The sequence below is a fragment of the Caretta caretta genome, chromosome 4 (assembly GCF_965140235.1).
Source record: "Caretta caretta isolate rCarCar2 chromosome 4, rCarCar1.hap1, whole genome shotgun sequence".
Lineage (NCBI taxonomy): Eukaryota > Metazoa > Chordata > Testudines > Cheloniidae > Caretta > Caretta caretta.
This window is the reverse complement of record NC_134209.1, coordinates 96,803,863-96,831,059: the sequence shown is the minus strand read 5'-3', so window position 1 is coordinate 96,831,059 and position 27,197 is coordinate 96,803,863. Positions and strand designations below refer to the sequence as shown.

The window sequence follows — 27,197 nt, the reverse complement described above, 5'->3', positions numbered from 1 at the left end:
TCCTCTCACCTGTAAAGGGTTAAGAAGCTAAAGGTAACCTTGCTGGTACCTGACCAAAATGACCAATGAGGAGACAAGACACTTTCAAAAGCTGGGAGGAGGGAGAAAAACAAAGGGTCTGTTTCTGTCTGTATGCTGCTTTTGCCGGGGATAGAACAGGGGATAGAACAGGAATAGAACAGGAGTGGCGGCCAGTATGTCCCTCGGCCCGCGCCGCTTCCAGCAGCTCCCATTGGCCTGGAGCGGCGAACCGCGGCCACTGGGAGCCGCAATTGGCAGAACCTGCGGACGGGGCAGGTAAACAAACCGGCCCGGCCCGCCAGGGGCTTTCCCTGCACGAGTGGCAGAACAAGTTTGGGAACCACTGCTCTGACCCATCCTGTTCTCCTTCTCTTGCGCAGTTTGGGTGAAATTAATGGTTATGGCATTGTCTATTAGAGCATGATGATAGAAACTATCTAAAGCTTATTACTAATAAGGTTAATGGTCTCTGTACACTCCAAGGCATTTGTGGATGCTGTCCCATATTATTTCTATACTCCAGATATTTTTTACTTGACATCCTTATTTTGGGGTGTCTGTTCAAATACAAACCCTTACTATTTGAATTAATCTTTTTCCCCTGGATTTTGTAGGTGAACCTGCTTATTATTGTTATCCCAATAGAAAGCTATTTCTCCTCCAGTATGAAACTTTTCAGTACCATTTTTCACTGTACTTACTGAACAATGTCTTGTTAGTTGCTGTGAGCAGATTCTATCCACTGGGAAAAATGGGTATCAGGATCTTTAAAAATATGTAAAATTTAAACCATTTTAAATTAGAAATGTGTAGAGGAAAAGATTACACTGGATTTTACACCAAAAAATCCCCCAACAAAACAAAACACTATGCAGAGGTATATTTATCCAAAACTGTGAAAATTGGAATTTGGAACTATTGCTAGGCATATCAGTCTGTATATTCTAGCAAAATTAGCTGAATGTTACATTTCTGCGATGCACTGTAAAGAAGATTAAAAAAACCCAAGAAAATCTAAGCAGCTTGTGATGGAAAACTGTCCAAGAGATACATAAATGACTACAAAAACTTAAATTCTATTGTGTTAGAAGGAAATTATATTGTAGAGAAGTGTTTTCCTAGGTAGAATTGACATTCTTATATTTTTTTTCATATTTTTTTTTAAAAAAGCAAGATGACCTAGAAAATAATGTTGGAAATAAGGGCTGAAAATAATGACAGAAGCTAATATTCTGTGTTATGAAGCCAGTGATATCACTGAAACCACAATTCAGTATGATTGAATTTTTCACTCATCGTCGTGGAGTTAAAGTAAATGATGTGCCCAATGCTAAAATGTGATGATGTGAAGCTACTGTCATTGAAGCTAAAAGGCAGCCATGTGAAGCCTAAACTCAACAATATTGACTGCAGCTAAAAAGCAACAGCTGAAGCAAAAAGGTAACAATGCAAGTGAAGCTTAAAAAGCAATGATGTGAGGCTGAAAAAAATCAACAAATAAGGCTGGCTAAAGATCCACAGCAAAAGAACTCTCTTGACATTACCTCACCCAAAGAGCATTCTGCTTTGCACAAAAGTGAGATTCTCCTATCAATAACTGTTTTTCCTAACTGTAGAAAAATGGAATAAAAGTAAAAGGAGACAAGGAAACTGGAACTTCTGTTCTAGAAAGAGTACTTGCTGATGGGCACTGTAATTCTTTTTCAGTTTTTGTTTGTTAGTAGTGACTATGTAAGACTTTGTTTTGTGGTGGGAGGTTGGTGGGCCACACGAAAAAACTACAGTATTTTTTTTGTTTTGGCCATGACTCATTTATTCATTGGCTGAATCCCCTGGTCCAACTTTCTGGAACCTAGACAGACTCTCCCTGGGGCTCCTGGAAAAAATTGTCCCCCCCTCAATCCTTTATTTGTTTTTCTGACCAAGCTAAAGTTAAAGATACTAAAAGCACTGCTGGGTCTCTCAGTGTGCGCTGTATCTGGTTAAGCAGGTATCACCCCTTACCAGACCTAATAGTACAAGGACAGAAACACCACCAGTCATTTCATTTGTAAAAAGAAGACTGGAGCAGAAACACCAGTGGCATCTTTGTCTCCAGCCCTTTTTGTTTAATCTTTCTTGGTTCATTCCATACTCTGCTTTAGAAATATGGAGGAACTGGTTAAGAATTTGAAAGTGGAAGGCAGCTTGGGTGAAAGTGATCATGAAATGATATAGTTCATGATTCTCAGTAATGGTAGAAGGGAGAACAGCAAAGTAAAGACAATGGATTTCAAGAAGGCAGACTTTAGCAAATTCAGGGAGTTGGTAGGTAAGATCCCATGGGAAACAAGTCTAAGGGGAAAAAACAAGTGAAGATGGCAGTTTTTCAAAGAGACACTATTAAGGGCACGAGAAGAAACCATCCCACTGCGTAGGAAATATAGGAAGTATGTCAAGAGACCACCCTAACTTAACCAGGATATTTTCAACGATCTAAAAATCAAAAAAGAGTCCTACAAAAAGTGGAAACTACATTAAATTACAAAGGATGAATATAAACAAATAACGTAAGTATGTAGGGACAAAATTTGAAAGGCCAAGGCACAAAATGAGATCAACCTAGCTAGAGACATAAAGGGTAACAAAGAAAACATTCTGCCAATATATTAAAGCAAGAGGAAGACCAAGGACAGGATAGGCCCGTTACTCAATGAGGGGTGGGAAATAACAAAAAATGTGGAAATGGCAGATGTGCTTAATGACTTCTTTGTTTTGGTTTTCACCAAGAAGGTTGGTAGTGATTGGACATCTGACGTAACGAATGCCAGTGACAATGAGGTAGGATGAGAAGAGGCTAAAATAGGGAAAGAACAAGTTAAAAATTACTTGGAAAAATTAGGTTTCAGAGGAACAGCCGTGTTAGTCTGTATTCGCAAAAAGAAAAGGAGTACTTGTGGCACCTTAGAGACTAACCAATTTATTTGAGCATGAGCTTTCGTGAGCTACAGCTCACTTCATCAGATGTTTACCGTGGAAACTGCAGCAGACTTTATATACACACAGAGAATATGAAACAATACCTCCTCCCACCCCACTGTCCTGCTGGTAATAGCTTATCTAAAGTGATCAACAGGTGGGCCATTTCCAGCACAAATCCAGGTTTTCTCACCCTCCACCCCCCACACAAATTCACTCTCCTGCTGGTGCTAGCCCATCCAAAGTGACAACTCTTTACATAATCAAGTAGGGCTATTTCCTGCATAGATCAAGGTTTTCTCACATCCCCCCCACCCCCATACACACACAAACTCACTCTCCTGCTGGTAATAGCTCATCTAAACTGACCACTCTCCAAGTTTAAATCCAAGTTAAACCAGAACATCTGGGGGGGGGGGGGGGTAGGAAAAAACAAGAAGAAACAGGCTACCTTGCATAATGACTTAGCCACTCCCAGTCTCTATTTAAGCCTAAATTAATAGTATCCAATTTGCAAATGAATTCCAATTCAGCAGTTTCTCGCTGGAGTCTGGATTTGAAGTTTTTTTGTTTTAAGATAGCGACCTTCATGTCTGTGATTGCGTGACCAGAGAGATTGAAGTGTTCTCCGACTGGTTTATGAATGTTATAATTCTTGACATCTGATTTGTGTCCATTTATTCTTTTACGTAGAGACTGTCCAGTTTGACCAATGTACATGGCAGAGGGGCATTGCTGGCACATGATGGCATATATCACATTGGTGGATGTGCAGGTGAACGAGCCTCTGATAGTGTGGCTGATGTTATTAGGCCCTGTGATGGTGTCCCCTGAATAGATATGTGGGCACAATTGGCAACGGGCTTTGTTGCAAGGATAAGTTCCTGGGTTAGTGGTTCTGTTGTGTGGTATGTGGTTGTTGGTGAGTATTTGCTTCAGGTTGTGGGGCTGTCTGTAGGCAAGGACTGGCCTGTCTCCCAAGACTTGTGAGAGTGTTGGGTCATCCTTTAGGATAGGTTGTAGATCCTTAATAATGCGTTGGAGGGGTTTTAGTTGGGGGCTGAAGGTGACGGCTAGTGGTGTTCTGTTATTTTCTTTGTTAGGCCTGTCCTGTAGTAGGTAACTTCTGGGAACTCTTCTGGCTCTATCAATCTGTTTCTTTACTTCTGCAGGTGGGTATTGTAGTTGTAAGAAAGCTTGACAGAGATCTTGTAGGTGTTTGTCTCTGTCTGAGGGGTTGGAGCAAATGCGGTTGTATCGCAGAGCTTGGCTGTAGACGATGGATCGTGTGGTATGGTCAGGGTGAAAGCTGGAGGCATGCAGGTAGGAATAGCGGTCAGTAGGTTTCCGGTATAGGGTGGTGTTTATGTGGCCATTGTTTATTAGCACTGTAGTGTCCAGGAAGTGGATCTCTTGTGTGGACTGGACCAGGCTGAGGTTGGTGGTGGGATGGAAATTGTTGAAATCGTGGTGGAATTCCTCAAGGGCTTCTTTTCCATGGGTCCAGATGATGAAGATGTCATCAATATAGCGCAAGTAGAGTAGGGGCTTTAGGGGACGAGAGCTGAGGAAGCGTTGTTCTAAATCAGCCATAAAAATGTTGGCATACTGTGGGGCCATGCGGGTACCCATAGCAGTGCCGCTGATCTGAAGGTATACATTGTCCCCAAATGTGAAATAGTTATGGGTAAGGACAAAGTCACAAAGTTCAGCCACCAGGTTAGCCGTGACATTATCGGGGATAGTGTTCTTGACGGCTTGTAGTCCATCTTTGTGTGGAATGTTGGTGTAGAGGGCTTCTACATCCATAGTAGCCAGGATGGTGTTATCAGGAAGATCACCGATGGATTGAAGTTTCCTTAGGAAGTCAGTGGTGTCTCGAAGGTAGCTGGGAGTGCTGGTAGCGTAGGGCCTGAGGAGGGAGTCTACATAGCCAGACAATCCTGCTGTCAGGGTGCCAATGCCTGAGATGATGGGGCGCCCAGGATTTCCAGGTTTATGGATCTTGGGTAGTAGATAGAATATCCCAGGTCGGGGTTCCAGGGGTGTGTCTGTGCGGATTTGATCTTGTGCTTTTTCAGGAAGTTTCTTGAGCAAATGCTGTAGTTGCTTTTGGTAACTCTCAGTGGGATCATAGGGTAATGGCTTGTAGAAACTCGTGTTGGAGAGCTGCCGAGCAGCCTCTTGTTCATATTCCGACCTATTCATGATGATAACAGCACCTCCTTTGTCAGCCTTTTTGATTATGATGTCAGAGTTGTTTCTGAGGCTGTGGATGGCATTGCGTTCCGCATGGCTGAGGTTATGGGGCAAGTGATGCTGCTTTTCCACAATTTCAGCCCGTGCACGTCGGCGGAAGCACTCTATGTAGAAGTCCAGTCTGCTGTTTCGACCTTCAGGAGGAGTCCATCTAGAATCCCTCTTTCTGTAGTGTTGGCAGGGAGACCTCTGTGGATTAGTATGTTGTTCAGAGGTATTTTGGAAATATTCCTTGAGACGGAGACGTCGAAAATAGGATTCTAGGTCACCACAGAACTGTATCATGTTCGTGGGGGTGGAGGGGCAGAAGGAGAGGCCCCGAGATAGAACAGCTGCTTCTGCTGGGCTGAGAGCATAGTTGGATAGGTTAACAATATTGCTAGGTGGGGTGAGGGAACCATTGCTGTGGCCCCTTGTAGCATGTAGTAGTTTAGAAAGTTTAGTGTCTTTTTTCTTTTGTAGAGAAGCAAAGTGTGCGTTGTAAATGGCACAGTGGGGTGGGAGGAGGTATTGTTTCATATTCTCTGTGTGTATATAAAGTCTGCTGCAGTTTCCACGGTAAACATCTGATGAAGTGAGCTGTAGCTCACGAAAGCTCATGCTCAAATAAATTGGTTAGTCTCTAAGGTGCCACAAGTACTCCTTTTCTTTTTTGGAAAAATTAGATGTCTTGAAGTCACCAGGGCCTGATGAAATGCATCCAAGATTACTCAAGGAGCTGACTGAAGAAATATCTGAGCCATTAGCAATTGTCTTTGAAAAGTCAGGGAAGACGGGAGAGATTCCAGAAAACTGGAAAAAGGCAAATATAGTGCCCATCTATTAAAAGGGAAATAAGGACAACCCAGGAATTACAGACCAGTCAGCCTAACTACTTTACCCAGAAAGATAATGGAGCAAATAATTAAGCAATCCGTTTGCAAACATCTAGAAGATAATAAGGTGATATGTAACAGTCAGCATATATTTGTCAAAAACAAATCGTGTCAAACCAACCTGATAGCTTTCTTTAACAAGGTAACAAGACTTGTGAATGGGGAGAAGCGGTAGACATGGTATATCTTGATTTTAGTAAAGCTTTTGATATTGTCTCGCATGACCTTTCATAAATAAACTATGGAAATGCAGTCTAGATGGAACTACTGTAAGGTGGGTGCAGAACTGGTTGGAAAACCATTCCCAGAGAGCAGTTATCCATTGTTCAGAGTCATGCTGGAAGGGCATAACAAGTGGGGTTCCGCAGGGATCAGTTCTGGGTCCAGTTCTGTTCAATATCTTCAAATCAATGATTTAGAAAATGGCAATAAGTACACTTATAAAGTTTGTGGATGATGCCAAGCTGGGAAGGTTGCAAGTGCAGGATTAAAATTCAAAATGATCTGGACAAAATGGAGAAATGGTCTGAAGTAAACAGGATGCAAGGGTTGCAAGTGCAGGATTAAAATTCAAAATGATCTGGACAAAATGGAGAAATGGTCTGAAGTAAACAGGATGAAATTCAATAAGGACAAATGCAAAGTACTCCATTTAGGAAGGAACAATCAGTTGCACTCATACAAACTGGGAAATGACTGTCTAGGAAGGAGTACTGCAGAAAGGGATCTGGTGGTCACAGTAGACCACAAGCTAAATATGAGTCAACAGTGTAACGCTGTTGCAAAAAAAGTGAACACCATTCTGGGATGTATTAGCAGGAGTGTTGTAAGCAAGACTTCAGTGAAGCAGGATCAGTCCCAAAATGTGATGGAGAGGAAAATAAACTTCTAACTGTATGGCTTATACTGCTTTTAATGCACACACCTTCAGCAAATGGATGAAAGTGAGTAGCAAGTACATGCACAAAACTAGAGCTAAAAGTTGACACTACATCATTTCCAAAGAACTGTTTCAGTATCAGTATAAGAAATCAAAACTTTCAGCAGCTGAAGCACTGGGCCCAAAAGACTCAAGGACTAGATCAGAAGAGTTTTATTTTGATGTTCTTTTTTTTGACATTTTCACATCTGTTCTTTTAAGAAATAGGAAGAAAACCTCGTAACGCTGTCTGATATTAAACAGTAAGGAATTCTGAATAATGGCAGCTACTTATCACACTCCTGTTGCAGCCTGTATGGAATGTAAGATTTCACACTACTTCAAGCTCTTTGCCTGTTTCTTGTGCACAAAGAGGTGAGTTAAGGTCAGAACAGTCTTATCTGTGAATATCCTTGCTTTTTCCAGCTTCAATCAAATCTGGAACATGAATTCAACTTAATTTTTGCTATTTGTATTTAGATAGAGCAATGGTTATTAGATAAGAAGCTAAGCAATAATTCGAGTAGGGTTCACTTTGAAACAGCCCAGATTCTGCACCCTTAGGGAAAGCTTGTTAAGCTGAAATTTGGAAAACTTTGCAGTATTTAATATGTGCAGCTTTTAATACTTTAATACAATTCCTTTATCTACATAATGAGATTATGTGTTGGCAATATTATTTATTTTCTTAACAGAAATTTAATTCCACTTTACTGATTGTTTCTGAAAGCAGTTGACCACTTCATATGAGCAAAGTTAATAGAGAGCTAAGTGAGATGTAGTGTTTTATCCCATCGCTGTATCTCCAAATAGCAATATAGTGTCGTCATAATAAAATATGACATGAATTAATCCTGATGCTTTGTTAGAATTTGTTTTTTTCCCCATCAGATGCTATTTGCATTTCTACAATACTTTCTGCTTATTATCACAGATACAGTAGAGGCTCGTACAATATTTTTCAGTTCCAACTTCCATTAACCCTTCTTCCATTGTTGATAATTGGAACTTTGCAAAACACTTAAGCATGTGCTTCACTTTAAGCATGTAGACAATAACATGCTTATTCAGTGAAGTACTTAAGAATGTGCTTAAGTCCCTTGAAATAGGGTATTGTACCTAAAACTTCAGACATGGTTTATTTTTGAGAAATAAAACTTAGGCAAGTATGAAGAATACCAGGGTCTGCATTCAATGGAATCAATAGGGCAGTGGTTCTTAACCTTTCCAGATTACTGTATCACTTTCAGGAGTCTGATTTGTCTCGCATGCCCCAAGTTTCACCTCCCTTAAAAACTACTTGCTTACAAAATTAGACATAAAAATACAAAAGTATCACAGCACACTATTACTGAAAAATTGCTTACTTTCTCATTTTTACCATATAATTATAAAATACATTGATTGGAATATATATATTGTGCTTACATTTCAGTGTGATACTTGAGCTTGTTTTTCACTAGTGAGCCTTGTCTGAAGTCTGAACCCCAGGCTTCAGGCCTGAACTATGTAACTTAGCTTTGTGGGGCTCCCTGTGGCATGGGGCCACGGGCAGTTGCCTTGCTTGCTACCCTGTAATGTCGGCCCTGTGATCTCCTTAAACCCATCCCAGGACCCCCTAAGGGCTGCAACCTCCACGTTGAGAAACACTGATCTAGATGAGTTGCTACCCCCTGAAAGACCTCTGCATACCACCAGAGGTGCATATACTTCTGGTTGAGACCCACTGCAGTAAGGGATAGATGGCTCCAGGGAGCCTTTTAGAGCTCTTTATGGTATGTTATTAGATACAGATGATGTTCATAGATGTGGCATGTTTGAAATGTCTGCTGTACATTTATCCCATAAGTCTGTAACAATTTCTCCTCTCTTTAATTTTATAGTTGGTCTGTCTTCTCCCACATCTAAACCTGGAATAGTAACACTAATAAAATTGTTTTTTACAAACTGTATTAGAGAGTTACCTTTGGTTTTATATTCTGTTTCTTGCTCATTAGAGAAGTAAGTATCTTTTAACATTGGGTTGCCCCTCCAGACACATGTAAGCAAGTTATGCTTTTTGCTATCCAAATCAGTATAGTAACTTCAGAGGTGATGGCAAGCTCCTCGCTGTCATTCCCAGGAGCATAGTACCAGCACAAGAGGTTATTTTGAAAAGTGAGTGGATAGAATTGCAAAACACTGATATTCTAATGAAGTCCTCTGTAGAAGTGATCTCTTCAATAAGAGGTACTTGTAGAAGCAATTATAGAGCACCAAGACAAGCCAGGGCTCAGAGGAGAGGAGAGCTGGAGATGGATGGAGGCGTGTTATGCTACTGTGTGGGCAACAGATGTTAAAATACTCTCAACTGTATTTGGAATAAAAACATAAACGAGATTGTAACATACTAATACACTGTTGAAGTAAGTTAACCAAAGCTTTTTACAGCAAAAATAATATTGGCCAAAAAATATCTTTAGGTACATAGTGTACCAGTGACTTTCTTATTTCTTTAAATGGCTGATTACAAATACAACTTCCAGAATGTATTGTGCACTCCATCTTTCAATATAGCATTCATGCATGCCTCCCGTTCAGAACAGATGTTAAGTACAGTAGTAATTCCTTTTCATTGATAGTTTCAAACAATTAAGTGAATGGCTGAGGATCATGCTAAATTAGTTAAATTGTTTTATCATTATGCACTTGTTTGCACTTGTAAAGCTTGTAATTAGACAATAAAAATGCAAGTGACAAAAAACTTTCTTGATTGAGATTTTTCTAAGATGAACAAAATATTAACCAGTATTTCAGCATAGAGATCCTGTACCTCTGAAAGCACTGAAGAGGGTGTGCTGCATGGAGTCAACTGCTTCAGTTTGTATCAATTAATCAATGAATTAACAGAATTATATGTATGTGCACTGCATGTGTTTTCTGCCAGTATTCATTCTGCACTGGCAAAATTACTTTGCTTTCTCGATTTCACATAGTTTGGCTTATGTTTTTTTTTATAATTACATAAATACAAAACATCATTGCTCCAACCTGATCCCTTTTAAATCTTTCAAATCTTACTTCTGTTCTAAAATGCTTTATGAGTTTTATGTAAAGCTACATGTTGCTAACTTTAATAACACACAAAGTAGATTACTAAATGCAGCTTACACAATGGAAATGATCACTACATCTAAATATTTGTCTCCCTACAGTTTTGCATAAATTTGCAATCTATTTATGGAATAGAGCATTTTTGATATTTTTGGTTTATATAAAATGAAAACCTTAGTTTACAGATGCACTATGGATTTCTGAGGCATCCATATTTCTGCTGTTTCCTTAACAACAACTGTATAGATGCTGCTATCACCATGGGAATGGTTCTTCTGAATGAAGCTGCTACTTCCAAAGGGGATGTTGGAAAAAGGAGAAGTAAGTCATTTAGTATAATTTGTAGGATCTCTGAATTTTACTTATTGTAGGCATTTTGCGAAAACACAAAGGTTAGAATTGCCACGCAGGTTAAATTTTTCAAAAGTGCCTAAGGCCTGGTCTGCACGCAGTTTTTGTACTAGTATAACTATTTCAGTTAGTGGTGTGATTTATTTTAGAAAATAATACAAGTCCGACTCCTAGTATGGACACATTTATAGCAGCATAAAGGTACTTTATACCCATATAGCCTTATGATCTTCTCATATGGAAATGCCTATGCCAGTATAAAACATTTTTACACTTATATACTTATATAATTGCATCCACACTACGTGAGTTGCACTGCTCTAACTATAAGGGTATAGTTAAAGCAGTGACATTTTTGTGTATAGACAAGTCGTAAGTGACTTAGGAGCCAAAGGGTAACATTTTCAAAAGCACCTAATTAATATAGGAGCCTAAGTCCTATTGCAAGTCAGTGAGACTTAAGGTAGCAGTTGCAAAAGCACCTAAGTCCTGTTTTCAAAAATGATTTAGGCATTTAGAATCTTGAGTCCCCATTTACTTTCATTGGAACATAGGAATTTTATACTGGATCAGACTCATCTAGTTCAGTATAATAACCTGTCTCCAACATTGGCCAGTACCAGATGTTTCAGTGCTTTGCAGTAAGCAGATGTGGGATAATCTTCCAAAATAGTTCTCATCCTAATCGCTTATGGTTAGAGACTGTTTAAGACCTGAAGCCTAAGATTTAGCATCCCTTCAAAAATGTACAGTCATTAATGATAATGATAACTCTGGTGGTGGTTCGAGTGATAGTCCATATAATTCCACAGCTGCTGATGAGTGAACATCCAGTGCAGATGCATCAGAGAACTTTCTAGTTAGCTGTGACTGGGGACAGAGTATGCATCCTTTGCTTCCTCATGCATTCAATGAGCGTATAAAGGGTAGAGCTGCCTCACACTCAGTTCCTTCTTACTGCCATGATGTATGTCGCAGCAGATCCTTTCAGAGTTACTTATCTCTTTAGCTAGCTCGTCCTCAGGACCAATGGGACCACAGGTCATCAATAGGACTAGTACCACCTTCAGTTCTGCATGGCAGACCACGAGTCCCTGGGCTTCAAGCACTGCCTCATTTGCAAGGTCATCATGCCTCTCAATGATGGCCAAACAAGGTGTCTACTTTGCCTTGGTGAGGGGCATATTCTGGGTATATGTTTGATCTGCAAGTTATTTCTCAAAATGGAACCAGTGTTTGAGGGAGTCTTGCTTGAGGGCATCCCTTATGGAGAAGTCCATCTGACTGAACTCAGACTCCAGTTCCCAGGCCTCAAGGTCTGTGCCCCATACATCTTCAAAATGAGGTACTCTCTAAGTTGGCCTTGGCGCGGAGAAAACATTGGGATTGACTGGATGCCAAACAGAGGTCCTCAGGAGAGAAGAGGCACAGAAGAGGCACAGAAGGCACAGGCTTGGTGCTGGTGTCGCGAATGTCAGTGAGAGCTCCCCTGCTCCAGGAAGAGTGATACCTGTCATCTTTGGACTTGGAGGACAGCCCACAGTCATCCCCAACCATATCCAGGGGTTCAGCTGGATCTCTCTCTCTCTCTCACACACACACACACACACCACCTCCTCTGGGTAGGGGAGCTCAGCTTCAAGAAGATTGTGATGCCAGTACTGATCCATACCAGAATCATGACCCAGCCTCCATGGCCTCTGGTGCCATTTCACTTTAAGGTATGGATGCCATGGGTGCCTCAGTTTGTCTTGGGCCTACCGTCCCTAGCATACTGTAGGTTCAGGTCAACTTCCCTGTGGATGGAGAGCACCATCCCCTCTGCATGGTCCAGAAGAGGAACTGTAGGAACTGCAATCACAGGAGTCAGAAATCTCTCAGCAGGTACCAGACAAAACTTCCAGTTGCTGCACTAGGCATCAGCTGTACTGGAGGACCATATGGTCTTCCAGGACGTATATTGTCAGTAGTGGCAAATTTAGAGATCCCTATAGAAAAGGCGCAGAAAAGTGCCTCATATGCTGCTTGATATATTGCACTCATTGGTACCAGGTTGCATAGTGATAAGCATTAATGAGAGACTGCTGGAGCCAGTGAAGGTCTTATGGCAAATTCTGTATTTGTAGATCCAACTTCAAAGCAGTCCAACAGGTGGTACCAGATATGAACTATGGGCTACAAGCAATTTTTCTCAAACCCAGTACTGGACTAATTAGTTGTGACAGCAGCAAGTGAAAACCCATCAGGGCCAACAGAAATTGATGGCAAGGGATGAGGAGCAGAAGGGCATGGAAATCATATTCCCACCTCAAGCCCCAAAATGAGGATATTCAACAACCAGGCCATCCTGGCAAAATATGGAGTGTCGTGGGGTGCTTTGTGGATAGTTCCCCATGAGAATTCAAGGGTGAATTCTGGACTTTGGTGTTTGAAGGGAAGCTGGTGTCTAAAACAGTCCTCCAGGTGGCCTTAGATGCTGTGCACGTAGCATCCAGGATCTGCTGACCACAGTCAAGGATCTGCACTTTGAAGGTTCCTCTTTGTTTCATGATTAGATGGATGAGGCCATGAAATCACTGGAGGACTGTAAGGCCACACTCAAGTCCTTGGGGGTCTGCAGCCCCACCCCAGACAGCCATCAGCCATCACCCCAGACAGCACTTCAGGTCTCTGCATTGTGACAGGGTCGGGCCAGATGGCTATAGGAGAGTAATAGAAGGCAGATATATTAGCCCCAGGCTAAGTAGGTCCCTTTTCCCTGGATAAGGTAACAGGGAAGGTTCCAGAACAATCAGGAACCTTCTGGAGACAATTAAGACAGGCTGATTAGAACACCTGCAGCCAATCATGAAGCTGCTAGAATCAATTAAGGCAGACTAATCAGAGCACCTGGGTTTTAAAAAGAAGCTCACATCAGTTTGTGGTGTGCATGTGAGGAGTTGGGAACAAGAGGCACTAGGAGCTGAGAGTGAGAACGCGGACTGAGGTGTACAACATTATCAGACACCAGGAGGAAGGACCTATGGTGAGGATAAAGAAGGTGTTGGGAGGAGGCCATGGGGAAGTAGCCCAGGGAGTTGTAGCTGTCGCAGAGCTGTTCCAGGAGGGACTCTAGACAGCTGCATTCCACAGGGCCCTAGGCTGGAACCCGGAGTAGAGGGCGGGCCCGGGGTTCCCCCCAAATCCTCCCAACTCCTGGTCAGACACAGGAGGAGTCAGACTGGACTGTGAATTCAGAAAAACGGCCAAGCTGAGAGCTGCCGTGAAGCTTCAAGGCGAGCAAATCCGCCAATAAGCGCAAGACCCACCAAGGTAGAGCAGGAACTTTGTCACAGCAGATAAGCAGGCCCTCTACTATAGACCACAATATAGACCACTCCAGTATGCCAGAAAGGGGCGGAAGGCTTCAGGGAGAAGGCCCTCAGGATTGGCCACTACATCCCACTGTCCCTCATTCTCTACAGCCAGGCAGCAGATTTGATTCCACTCCCAAAGACAGTGGATCTAATTTACCTTGATTTCAGTAAGGCATTTGATATGGTTCCACATGGGGAATTATTAGCTAAATTGGAAAAGATGGGGATCAATATTGAAGAGAGGGATCGGGATGTCATACAGGAAGATCTGGATGACTTTGTAAACTGGAGTAATAGTAATAGGATGAAATTTAATAGTGAAAAGTTCAAGGTCATGTATTTAGGGATTAATAACAAGATTTTTTGTTATAAACTGGGGGTGGATCACTTGGAAGTAACAGAGAAGGAGAAGGTCCTCAGAGTATTGGTTGGTCACAGGATGATTATGAGCCGCCAGTGTGATATGGCCATGAAAAAAGCTAATGCGGTCTTGGGATGCATCAGGTGAGGTATTTCCAGTAGAGATAAAGAGGTTTTAGTACCGTTATACAAGGCACTGGTGAGACCTCATCTGGAATATCGTGTGCAGTTCTGGTCTCCCATGTTTAAGAAAGATAAATTCAAACTGGAACGGGTACAGAGAACAGCTACTAGGATGATCCGAGGAATGGAAAACCTGTCTTATGAAAGGAGACTCAAGGAGCTTTGCTTGTTTAGCCTAACCAAAAGAAGGCTGAGGCTGATATGATTGCTCTCTATAAATATATCAGAGGGATAAATATCAGGGAGGGAAAGGAATTATTTAAGCTTAGTACCAATGTGGACACAAGAACAAATGGATATAAACTGGCCATCAGGACGAATGTTTCTAACCATCAGAGGAGTGAAGTTCTGGAATAGTCTTCCAAGGGGAGCAGTGGCGGCAAAAGACATATCTGGCTTCAAGACTAAGCTTGATAAGTTTATGGAGGGGATGGTATGATGGAATAGCCTAATTTTGGCAATTAATTGATCTTTGACTATTAGCAGTAAATATGCCCAATGGCCTGTGATGGGACACTAGATAGGGTGGGATCTGAGTTACTACAGAGAATTCTTTCCTAGGTGTCTGGCTGGTGATTCTTGCCCACATGCTCAGGGTTTAGCTGATCACCATATTTGGGGTTGGGAAGAAATTTTCCTCCAGGGCAGATTGGCAGAAGTCATGGGGGTTTTTCGCCTTCCTCTGCAGCATGGGGCCCAGGTCACTTGCTGGAGGATTCTCTGCACCTTGAAGTCTTTAAACCACGAGTTGAGGACTTCAATAGCTCAGACATAGGTCAGGGTCTTGTTACAGGAGTGGGTGTGTGAGATTCTGTGGCCTACATTGTGCAGGAGGTCAGACTAGATGATCATAATGGTCCCTTCTGACCTTAAAGTCTATGAGTCTGTGAGACAGCATGCCACTTGCTACCCAGCCCTGTATCATCTCCTCTGTATGGCATTTCTGTCATTTCTGGTCACCTCAGACTAGTAGGTATTGAACATTGTAGAGATGGGCTACACACTTGACTTCCTCTCCTGCCCACCCACCCACCAACTCTCCTCATCCCTATTCAGGGACCTATCTCATGAGAGCACTCTATACCAGAAGGTTCAGTCCCTCTGAGCTCTTGGTTCCATAGCTCTTCTATGTGTTCCTTCACAGAAAAGGGGAAGAGGGTTTTATTGAAGGTATTTCCTCATCCCCCAGTATAAAGGGAGGTCTTTGCACTATCCTCCCTTTTCATCAAGCTGTCTACAGTGATTCTCAGATCTCCTTCAATAGGACATAGGCTGCTAAGATAATTTTGAAAAATTTATCCTCAGTCCCTAACTTACCATCAGTGTCAAAATAGACGGTTGCTTGATTTAAATTTGACTGTAGCTCTCTGATCGTATTTCTTGGATTTGTGAGTCTGTATTACACGAGTGCCAGATTATGCCTTTCTTACTCATGATGAATAGTACCTTACTTTACAAGCATTTCCATTGAAATAAATGTTAATGCTCACAGAACAAAGTTTTACTCAATCTGATAAGGATGGCAAAATCTGGCCCTTACGTGGTAGGGAGAGGCAGTGTCTGAAAATGTCCTAACATGTTGTTTTCTGGTTTAAAAGGAAATGAGGAAATAATGAAAGTTGCTGGCTGTCATCTGCCATTTAAAGAGCTGCCATGTCAATTGTAACATACCAAACTATATATTTATTATAGCATAATTGCTAAACTGTTTTTTGGAAAAAGTTAAAATTCCTATTAGGGTTAGTCAAGTCCATTCAATTGACAGTCTCATCATATTTATTGAACTGGCACTTACCAACCTCTTTTTTTTTATTAAAAAAAGAGGCTAATTATCTTGTGATGCAATCCTGTGATGTGTGTATTATTAACAGATAATGATTTAATTTTATAAAATTACTGAACTGTGGAAATGCCAATACTCTCACAGAGCTCCACCCCAGGCATGAGGACTTGAAGGGGACAGGTATACTGTCCTTTCATCAGCTCTTATCGGTGACAACATTGGTAGATGTCTTTCAATGTCCTTCAAAAAGAGATTCTTCTGTATCACAGCCTAATATGATACATATAATATGGCATTAAGCTTAAGTCATAATTTAATTGAGATACTGAAATTCTACATGTTTAGAGCTTGACTCTGAGAAGCACTGAGTGTTTGCATCTCCCACTGCCTTCAGTTTTTGGTGATCACCACCTTTCAATATCAGGCCCTCATTTTTTTCAGTTTCTCATGTAAATGTTGAGTCAGGAAGAATTTCTCCAGGAATTCCTGCGGCTGAGTTGGCCCCTTGCCAGACCCGCACAATGTGACCACTTACAGCATTTAGAACTTGATCCTACTCCCATGGAAGTCATTGGCAAAATGTCCTTTGACTTCAGTGGTACCAGATTAGTCCCTTGGTGTTCCTCCAATTATTTCTCTCCAAGCATCTGATCCTACTTTTGTTGAAGTCAATAGAAATCTTTACATTGACTTCAACTGGAGTTGGATCAGAACCTATATTCTAGGCAACTAACATGATTGTTAAGGTATGATGCTGTCTCTACAGTAGCAGTGTTGCAAATTATGTTTATAATCCAAGTTAAATAACTGATTATTTTTGCTATTTATCTTCAACACTTAAAGACATATGCTGCAATCAAATTGATAGTCTGACCACCAGAGTTTTAGAACTTATCAGAGAGAGATACCTTTAACCACTTCTTTTTGCTCAAAGAGGAATTGCTAAATGTTTTTGTTCTTCTTTAAACTATTTTAAAATGATTTTTTTTCTCCAACTGCTCTACTTATGACTCTGTGGCTTGGTGTCTATACTGCATACTTACTGCGGTACAATGACAACCCTCAGAGGTGTGAAAAATCCACCCCTCTGAGCGACATAGTTATACCTACTGTGACTCTCTGTGTAGACAGCACCATAGCTACAACCTCTGGCAGAGGTGGAGTTATTAAGCCAATGGGAGAGCTCTCTCCCGTCAGCTTAGAGCAGCTTCACCATACGCGCTACAGCGGTGCAGCTGCACCAATGCAAATTTGTAGTTTAGACCTGTCCTGACTTTAGTAAGGTATTTATTCTCTCTCACTTTTATTCCTTTCTCTGCCTCTTGTCTTCCAGATGAACTAAAACAAGTGGTTTCTCCCATTTATTTCAATAGGAATAATGTGATTTTTTTCCACACAACCCTGATAGTTCAGATTCCAATTTACACAGGACATTCTTGATTATCCCAGATATCAAGGGAATATTGAATGAGTTGAACTGATTTTTTGGGGGGGATAATCAAAGTAATTTTCAATGTATTTAATAGATATTGTGGCACATGACTGTTTGATATAAATAAGGGTGTGCTGCGTTGGATATTAAGAGAATACAGCGATTTATACTGAGGTTATAAAACTCTGTTCATTCAGATTTTTTTTAAAACCTATATTACTAATGGAATCTCTTTGGTGGTTGCTTACACAAATCCTCCAATCTTTCTGCGTGAACCTGACTTAGACCATATCTTCACTACAGGTACTATAGCAGCTGTCAAGGTTCCTCCCCCACTCTGAACTCTAGGGTACAGATGTGGGGACCTGCATGAAAAACCTCCTAAGCTTATCTTTACCAGCTTAGGTCAAAACTTCCCTAAGGTACAAAATATTCCACCCTTTGTCCTTGGATTGGCCGCTACCACCACCAAACTAATACCAGTTACTGGGGAAGAGCTGTTTGGACACGTCTTTCCCCCCAAAATACTTCCCAAAACCTTGCACCCCACTTCCTGGACAAGGTTTGGTAAAAAGCCTCACCAATTTGCAGAGGTTACCACATACCCAAACCCTTGGATCTGAGAACAATGAAAAAGCATTCAGTTTTCTTACAAGAAGACTTTTAATAAAAATAGAAGTAAATAGAAATAAAGAAATCCTCCCTGTAAAATCAGGATGGTAGATACCTTACAGGGTAATTAGATTCAAAACATAGAGAACCCCTCTAGGCAAAACCTTAAGTTACAAAAAAGATACACAGACAGAAATAGTTATTCTATTCAGCACAGTTCTTTTCTCAGCCATTTAAAGAAATCATAATCTAACACGTACCTAGCTAGATTACTTACTAAAAGTTCCAAGACTCCATTCCTGGTCTATTCCCGGCAAAGACAGAATATAGACAGACCCACAGACCCTTTGCTTCTCTCCCTCCTCCCAGCTTTTGAAAGTATCTTGTCTCCTCATTGGTCATTTTGGTCAGGTGCCAGCGAGGTTACCTTTAGCTTCTTAACCCTTCTTAAACCTTCTTACAGATGAAAGGAGCTTTCCCCTGGCCAGGAGGGATTTCAAAGGGGTTTACCCTTCCCTTTATATTTATGACAGCAGTATAGCTATGTCACTTTATCTGTGCTGCCATAACACCAGAGTGCAGACGGACACATTTTTCACACCGCAGAATGGGGTAGCCATGTTGACCTAAGTTTTAAATGTAAACCAGGTCTAAGACTATAAAAGTCTTCTCAACCACATAAGAACTAAATGAGGCAACTCCTGTACTGCCTTCATTACTACTTACTTTAACCTTAGGTTATGATGTGAACGTGGTACTATTACTCAAAGGATATTCTAAGTGTAATTTATTTTCCAGAAAGGGCAAACAAGTACCTGAGATTACATTGCCTGAAATGTATAATTTACAAAGATTTCTATATCCACAGTCTCCAGCAAGCTGTTTGTATCCACAAGCTGCAAACTACTGTTCTTTTTGCCTCAATAATACACTTATACTGATAAGTAGGGTTTTTTTAATAACCACAAATAAATAATTTCCATGTGTGTTTTGATGCCCTGTTAGAAGATACTGGACATCATAAGGCAATATATCAAAACTTGAGTACTGAACTATGCCAAATTTCTTTGTAAGTGATTGACATAAATAATAATCTTAGTATAGACATTAGATGTTAATCTTTTCCATGTTTTTATATGATAGTAAACACAGTTAATATTTTTTCCAGTAATATGCCTGGTAGGACTGGGTCTCGTGGTTTTCTTCTTCAGCTTCCTGCTGTCGATATTCCGCTCCAAATACCATGGCTATCCATACAGGTAATCTTTTATGTTATTAAATCCATTTATATATTGTAATCGGTACCAGGTATTTTTAAAAGTTCAAAAGATTGGCTTGATCGTGCTGTCCTTGATGTTAATAAGGATTTTGCCATTGATATCTATGGGAGCAGGAGCAAGCTATGAGTAAGAAGAGAGTGATGTTTGGATACATGTAAAAAAGTAACTGACCCATTGTCTTAGCAGCTGTGCTGTACTTTACAGGTCAAAGGATGTGTTTGTGAGTGACTGAATTTCTTTGTAGTGGGCCCATGAAAGATAATGCACCTGGAGTAGAAGATGATGAGGTCTGTGATGATCACTAGTAGCCGTGGAAGTTCATTCCACATCTCAGACCAGCTCTCAAACAAGCTCTCTCTACTGCACTGAGAAGCAATACCCTTATTCATTATAATGGATAAATCACCCTGTCAAAACATTCCATAAGAAACTTCACATACCATATGAACTAAAACCACAAATACTTCAGATCTGAATACACAAACTCAAATGGGTTAGAATTTTTCCCCACCTTTGGGACAGGAAAATATAGCTAGTGCTGCATTTATATGAAGGCTTCTAAATATACAAAAGTGGGTGGTTAAGAACATACATGCTAGAAATAAGTGTAGAAACAACTTTTTTGCTGTGAAATCTTCACTGAAATGTGAACATAGCACAGCTGTCACTGTTTTTCAACAGACAATGTGTACATATCACCTCAATTGATTTTCAGATTATTATTTTTTTTTACTTTAATAACATGAAAGTTGTGTCAACATGCATAGTCTACTGAGAACCATTGCACCAGACAGAGTGACCATGGTCAATGGTGGCATCAGACATAGTGTAGTGAAGTTTGCAGATCTGGCTCAGTCCTGTGTAGCCAGGAATCGCAGTAGGCATCAAGTAGAGTCGGGGTGTGCATGAATAGGAAGTTTGAGAGCATGGTGGGCCAGGGGTTTTTTGTCCATGCTGGTGACATGGCAGAATAGTGTGCAGTAATTCTTTTGAATAGAATGAGCACCTGAATGAAGGTCAGAGCTCTGTGAGGATTATGACATTTTGCACAAAGTCAAAACATTTTATGCTCAGGGTTTGGCACTGACAGTGAATATGGAATGTCTCTAACTGCTCGAAGTTTGCTTGTAAGAGGGTCCAGGTTTCTGACCTTTATAGCAATATGGGTAGTACACAGGTTTGATAGATCCTGAACTTTGTCTCAGCACAGACATTTTTGCTTCCATAAGCATGGACTTCATGCAGGAAGCAGTGAGAAATATTAATCAATGAATGTCTGGTTTGTTGTGACCGTTTAAACTCTTCTTGCAGCCTAGGTAGTGGAACTTGTCAGCACTACCCATGGTACTTACCCCCACTTGCACCAGGGATTTTGGTGGCCCATCTGCAAGGTTCTATACCTTGGTCTTCCACAATGAGACATTCAACCCCACAATGTGGACAACATCTTGGAGACCTTGGAGGACAGTGCTGAAATTCTGACTTTTCCACAAGCAGGGCAGCATCGTCTGCATAGACTTGGTCTGAGAACACTTCTTGACCAATCTTGATTCCAGTGTGTGGTGCAGCAAGTCCAAGGATCCTGTCAATAGCATGACAGAATAGGCAGGGTGAGGATGCATTCCTGCCACACAGCTGAGATTGTATAGAAATGTGGTGAATCTGTGAACCAACACACACTCTCTCGCTAGTACCAATGTGAAGATTGTGCAGTAGATTAGAATATCTGGAATGCCAACTCCTTTCAGTGTGAACCAAAATCTGATCTGTCAACCAAATCAAAAGTCAATCTGATGTAGATGTATATCATGTCAAGTGAGTGTTTACATTTTTGGTGAAGCTCAGCCAGAAGCCGGAGGGTAAGGACAGCATCCATTGCCAATCACCCAGCAATGAACCCTGATTGTTGTGGGTGATGTCTGTTAAGGAGTGGCTGCATCCTACCAAGCTGAACATGATAAAAGACCTTTCCAGAGACCAGTAACAATGAGATTGGCCTGTAGTTGCAACACTCAGAGTGATATCCTTTGCCTTTGTACAAGGGCACTAGATGCCATCTTTCCATTCTGCTGGTACTTTGTGTGATGGCCACACTTCTAAGAACAGTTGATGCAGGCTGATGCTCACGGGTTTCCAAGGCATCTCTGAGCAGCTGGATTGGAATGCCATCAGGTCAAGCAGCATGGTCCATTCCGTAACTTTTGGAAGGCCTTTCATACTTCCCCAGCTCAATCACAGCCACTTATGGCATTATATACTCTATGCACTAGTAGTCTGTCATGTGGTGGAATTAACTGGATATTTGCTACTAGCTGGTGGTAGAATGTGTTCTTTTCACAGATGATGCATTTTCTGTTGGCTTATAGGCCACAATGACAGATAAATGTCCACAAAGATGTTGGAGCCAAACATAGAGTAAGCCCAGAGAGATGGGGTTCTATGTGGTTAAAGTCTATACTAGCTGCTGTCTAATAATAAGTGCCATACCTTGAGCTAGGTGTGGACAACCAGCATGGAAGATGGTTTCGCCTTCTACAGTAACTTGATGTCGTTATGGTAGACAGGGCTCTTTGATTCTGACGATTACTGTCTTTTAACAGATAAATTCTTTGATGAACTGTCATGTACCCAATGCCATTCAGGGTTAATATGTTCCATGTGGTGACAGAGAACGTGTCTCTAAAATCTGGTTTGGACTTTCAGGAAGTTGGGATCATTGGGGCTGCACCTTCCCTATAAGAGGTTTGGGTTACACTTGTCCTATGCATGCGGAGCATGCCTCTCCTCCTGCAGTCAATAATAGCGGGGACTTTAATATTGGTGCTATTGTCACAGTCTGTTGTGGCTTTCCCCCCCTTCATTTCACACTGTCTTCTTGAGGCATGGGAGACATAGAGGAATTTTATATGTGGGGGACACCATCCCACTTCCTAGGAACTAGTCCATCAGATGCCATTGGTTCCTGGGAGCACGAACAACCATTCTGAATATCTGGCTCTTCTACACTATGTGATCCATAGTCATGGCTCATTCACCTTCACTGCGTTTGGGGAACTTGGCCCTCATCTGCTGAGTTTGTCATTGGCCTTCACTTGTTACCCTGAGCAGAAGCCCTAATCAGGCACTACCAACCAGAGGTGCACATGGACAGAGATGACCATACCCTGAAGTAGAGCAGCCTGAACTGCTGTTACCTGCTACACAAAACATAGAATCATAGAAGATTAGGGTTGGAAGAGACCTCAGGAGGTCATCTAGTCCAACCCCTGCTGAAAGCAGGACTAACCCCAACTAAATCATCCCAGCCAGGGCTTTGTCAAGCCAGGCCTTAAAAACCTCTCAGGATGGAGATTCCACCACCTCCCTAGCTAACCCATTCCATGTTTCATCACCCTCCAAGTGAAATAGTTTTTTCTAATGTCCAACCTAGACTTCCCCCACTGCAAGTTGAGACCATTGCTCATTCTGTCATCTGCCCCATTGAAAAGAGCCTAGCTCCATCCTCTTTCGAACTCCCCTTCAGAACATGGAAGGATGCATACTAATCTAAATTACATGCTTAAAATCTTTGATTACTGTATATTGGCAAATGTAAAATATGTTTGGTATCTCAATCTAAAAGATTTTAAGTTTTATTAACATGCCTACGTAGTATTTCAGTAAAGATAATTCATTTTATTACATTTGTTCTTTCTTCACATTCATTGGAAAATCACTATAAATGATACATAGAAGGAACAAGACTTCGTCCTACTTTGTAAACTTCCCGCAAGTTAAATGTGATTAAAATCTCATCAGCAACATTTCCATGAAACAAGAGGAAAAAAAGTTGAAACTCTTCTGACATTATGCCTTTTATTTTATTTTACTTTTGCTCACTCCCTCAGCACAAGTGAGATGATGAGTTTTCTCATTGTTGTAGTATATTTCAGTAGACCATAATGTTACATCCATTCTATCCTTTAACAAGACATTATATTGAATGGAACTGGAATCTGATTCAAGAACAGTCAGAGGCAAGAGCTTGGCTTGTTCTCTTCTCCAATGTTTTTGATTTAATTCTTCTCTGCCATCATCTCAAAAACATCTGCAACGTGTCCTAGAATCTGGCTACATTTTGCAAAAGCAAAAAAGCATGGCATTTTGTGTGTTAGACTTGGATCTAGTGTTCTATGTGACTATATATAACTAGCACTCTCTTGGCTTTTTTTTTATATTGTCTTCTATCACTGGGATATCTTAGCTCCTTCCACAAGAAGAAAAAAATAAAACCCACTCTCCTTTCCAGCCCTACCAACAGGAACTAGCTTAGTTATTTTTAAAAATAAAGTATGAGGATGGTGATGTGATGGAGACCTTTTTTGTGGGAAAAATAAAAAAAATGGTTTTTCATTTATTTCTGAACATGGTCATGGTGGTGAAAGTTCTTATGGCAACAAGCAGTGAGTTCCACTGCCATGGGTTAGCTCTTGTGGAAGATACATCTGACAGATACAAGCCTTCCTTGTTTATTGACAGTTTTATTTTTGCAATGGAACAAATCTGTCATGCGGTCATCATCACAGGAGATGTGATCTTTTAGATAGCTAGAGCCAATACTATTCAGGGTTTTGAACATCATAGATCGTGTCATGAGATAAACCCCAAATGAGAAGATACTCTGGCAGCCTTGTATTTCCTGTGGTCTTGCCTGTTTTTATACCTCCTTTCTGCTGAGTTAGGCTTGTCTACACTACCCGGGTAAATCAACCTAAGTTACACTACTCTAGCTATGTGAATAACATAGCTGAAGTCGATGTAGGTTAGGTCGACTTACCACTGTGTCTTCACTGTGCTGCGTCGATGGGAGATGCTCTGGTCAACTTACATTACTCTTTTCGGGGAGCTGGAGTACTGGAGTCAACCGGAGAATGCTCTGCTGTCGATTTACCGGGTCTTCACGAGACCTGCTAAATCCACACCCACTGCATCGATTACAGCAGCGTTGATCTCCCAGTAGTGAAGACAAGCCCTTAGTTAGATACCACGTGCATCTTTCCTGCTACACAGCAATACAATTAAAAATGCTCAGCCATTGGTGCTGCTATACCTGCAGCCTTATCTAAATTTATTTGTCCACAAACCCTGACAGTTAATACACTATGACATTTTTTAAAAGTGATGGTTGTGTGCTCGTTTATATTTGTTTTGAAATGACCGTACCTTGATCTTCAAAGAATTACGATAATCAGATCCAAAGTAGAGCACTAGTAAAATATTACTTTCCTTTCCTAGTTTACGATGTTCCTCTCTCTACCTTCTGCATCTTTAAGTTCTTCCCCAAAACACTCTGTTCCCAACAGACCGACAAGCCCTATTCCTCCCCTCTAAGAATGTTTACGAATAACTTGCTTGATTCACCTTTGCTAGCAGAAGAGGAACAGCTTGCAAACTCCAGCAGGTCAGCTGAACCAGTGAGGGCATTCACCTCTGTAAGGGAGAGTAGACATTGTTTGTATTGTCACCCTCCCTACTTTCTGTTGGTGGGGTGCATATATTTATCCAGTATCTCTAGAAGAAACCCTTTAGTAAAGGCTAGGTAGGAGACAGTAGCTCAGTTTCTTGCTGGCAGTGAATGTGGCGGAACAAATATTACTAAAATATTAAATACTATCTAAACAGCTCTTGGAACTAACAAAATGTGTGTGCTGAACATCACTGCTGAATCATTTACTTTGTGGTATATTCTATCCTTGTATCTATGTCTATTAACATTGTATGCCCTTTTCATAGGGACCTTGTTTACTCACTTGTCTCTAAAGTGCCTGGAACAATTTTTGTGAGATATAAACAATAATTTGCAAGATGAAATATCACAGTTCTAGATGTTCTTAAGAGCCTTTTTACAATCTCTTTTGGAAGACAGCTACAAATCAAGAGAAATTTTTTCTGCCACTTTATGATATACAGACCATGTGACTGGATGATTTAGGGAATATTTGTACCTTTTCCACAAATTACTTTTGCAGTTTAATTTGTTATATATATATACACACATGTACCACAGCAAGGTCTTCATGGTTGTGAAACTATGCCTGTCACACTATTCTAACAATCCATTCTAGCCATAAAATCGTTTCTTATGGTAAAGCACCTAAAATGGATGTTTTCAGCCAGAGAGAAATAAAAAATACTTTCTAATAGTTTTGCGATAACAGTAAAACTAATTTTTTGCATTATTGCCTTGTTGGCTGAGGTTATTCTGTGAATCATATTCATAGAGTTTAGTGTGTCCTCTTAAAACTAGTTTAGTCCATTTCAGAAAGCTTCTATCCCTGTTTGTGAATTGGAATACACTATTACGAAGCAATGAAAATTGTTTAGACAGATACTTTAGAAGAGAAATTAAAAATAAATTAATGAAAGAATTATTCAGTAGTTCATATGGAGATTTTAAATCTAATAGCATCAGTCTTTCAGCAGCCTAACATGAAAATTGGCTATTATATCAGAGGGCTGGAGAGTAGCAAATATAATACCTACCTTTTGAAAAGACATAGGAGTAAATCCTTGGAATTACAGACCGGCAAGCCTTATTTCAGTACCAGGAAAACGGGTTGAAACTATATTTAAAAATGGAATTACTAAACAACTAGATTAACATAATGACATGAATAAGCCAGGAAGACTTCTGCAAAAGAAAATAAACAGTTTTTTCAGCATGGCGAAAGTAAGAAGCTCAAGATTTGATATTAGGATTGTTTTTAAAGTATTAATGATTCAGAAAAGAGAATAATGGTAGTAAAGTTTGCAGATGACTGAGAAAATTGTGAGAACTTCATGGGGACCTAACAAAGCTAGGTAAAAAGGCAGCATAATGGCAGATGGAATTCATTGTTGACAAGTGAACTTAATGCATATTGGAATTCATATAATTAATAGTAAGAATATTCTTGCTTATTTAGTCCACCCTCATTTTCATTGATGCAAATCATGGGGTATCTGTCATTTATCATGTTGAAAGTATTTCACAGCCAAGTACACCTCACTTTTAGTAATTTTTTCCTTGGTGTTAAGCCTAATTTTTCATTTGCTCAGTTTCATCCCATTCAGGCTTCCTATACCTTTGAATCAGCACAAAGAATCTGAAACACATCTTCTCCCTCCTTTTTTGTGCTTACTATCATTTTCTTCTGAAAATAGTATAAATATTTTGGTTAACATCTTTCACATTAATCTATTTCCCATTCAATAATACCTGAATAGCCACTGGAGCAGATTCTCTACTTTACAAGATTTCTACTTGTGCTCAGTGCTAGATGGCTCCCAAATATCTAGTTGTCCACTCAGCAGGTTTTCAGAAAGACTCCATATCTCTTCTAGCCAGTTTTATTTGGTACAAATCAAAAGCCTGTGAAGATTCCAGACCCACCCTTCACCAGTACATTGTCCAAGATGAGAATAAAAACATTAAGAAACAGAAGAAAACTGTATAATCCATCAGACCTTTCTTTCAAAATCCGAGAAGTTTAAATGGACATACACAGCATATGTAAGAAAAGATTTATTTTTCATCCACACTTTAACATAGGAATAGAACAAAGATATCATAGGGGATCAAGTATAATATTGAAATGTGTAAGTTTATCACATCATCATGAGGTATGGCTACAGCAAGTTATTACCGTAATGCAATCAGTAGACTCATGGACCAGATTTTGCCTTTAGATACACCA

General features: G+C 40.5%; 1 protein-coding gene across 2 annotated transcripts in view; it reads left to right on the top strand.

The window, feature by feature from the left end:
- The window catches only part of TUSC3 (tumor suppressor candidate 3), a 287,435-nt gene that overhangs the window by 250,049 nt on the left and 10,189 nt on the right, over positions 1–27,197 (top strand). For both annotated transcript variants that reach the window (XM_048848186.2, XM_048848183.2), the window contains exons 8-9: positions 10,372–10,446; positions 19,371–19,461. In XM_048848186.2, coding sequence (XP_048704143.1) covers positions 10,372–10,446; positions 19,371–19,461 — 166 coding nt within the window. The remainder of the gene's footprint in view (positions 1–10,371; positions 10,447–19,370; positions 19,462–27,197) is intronic.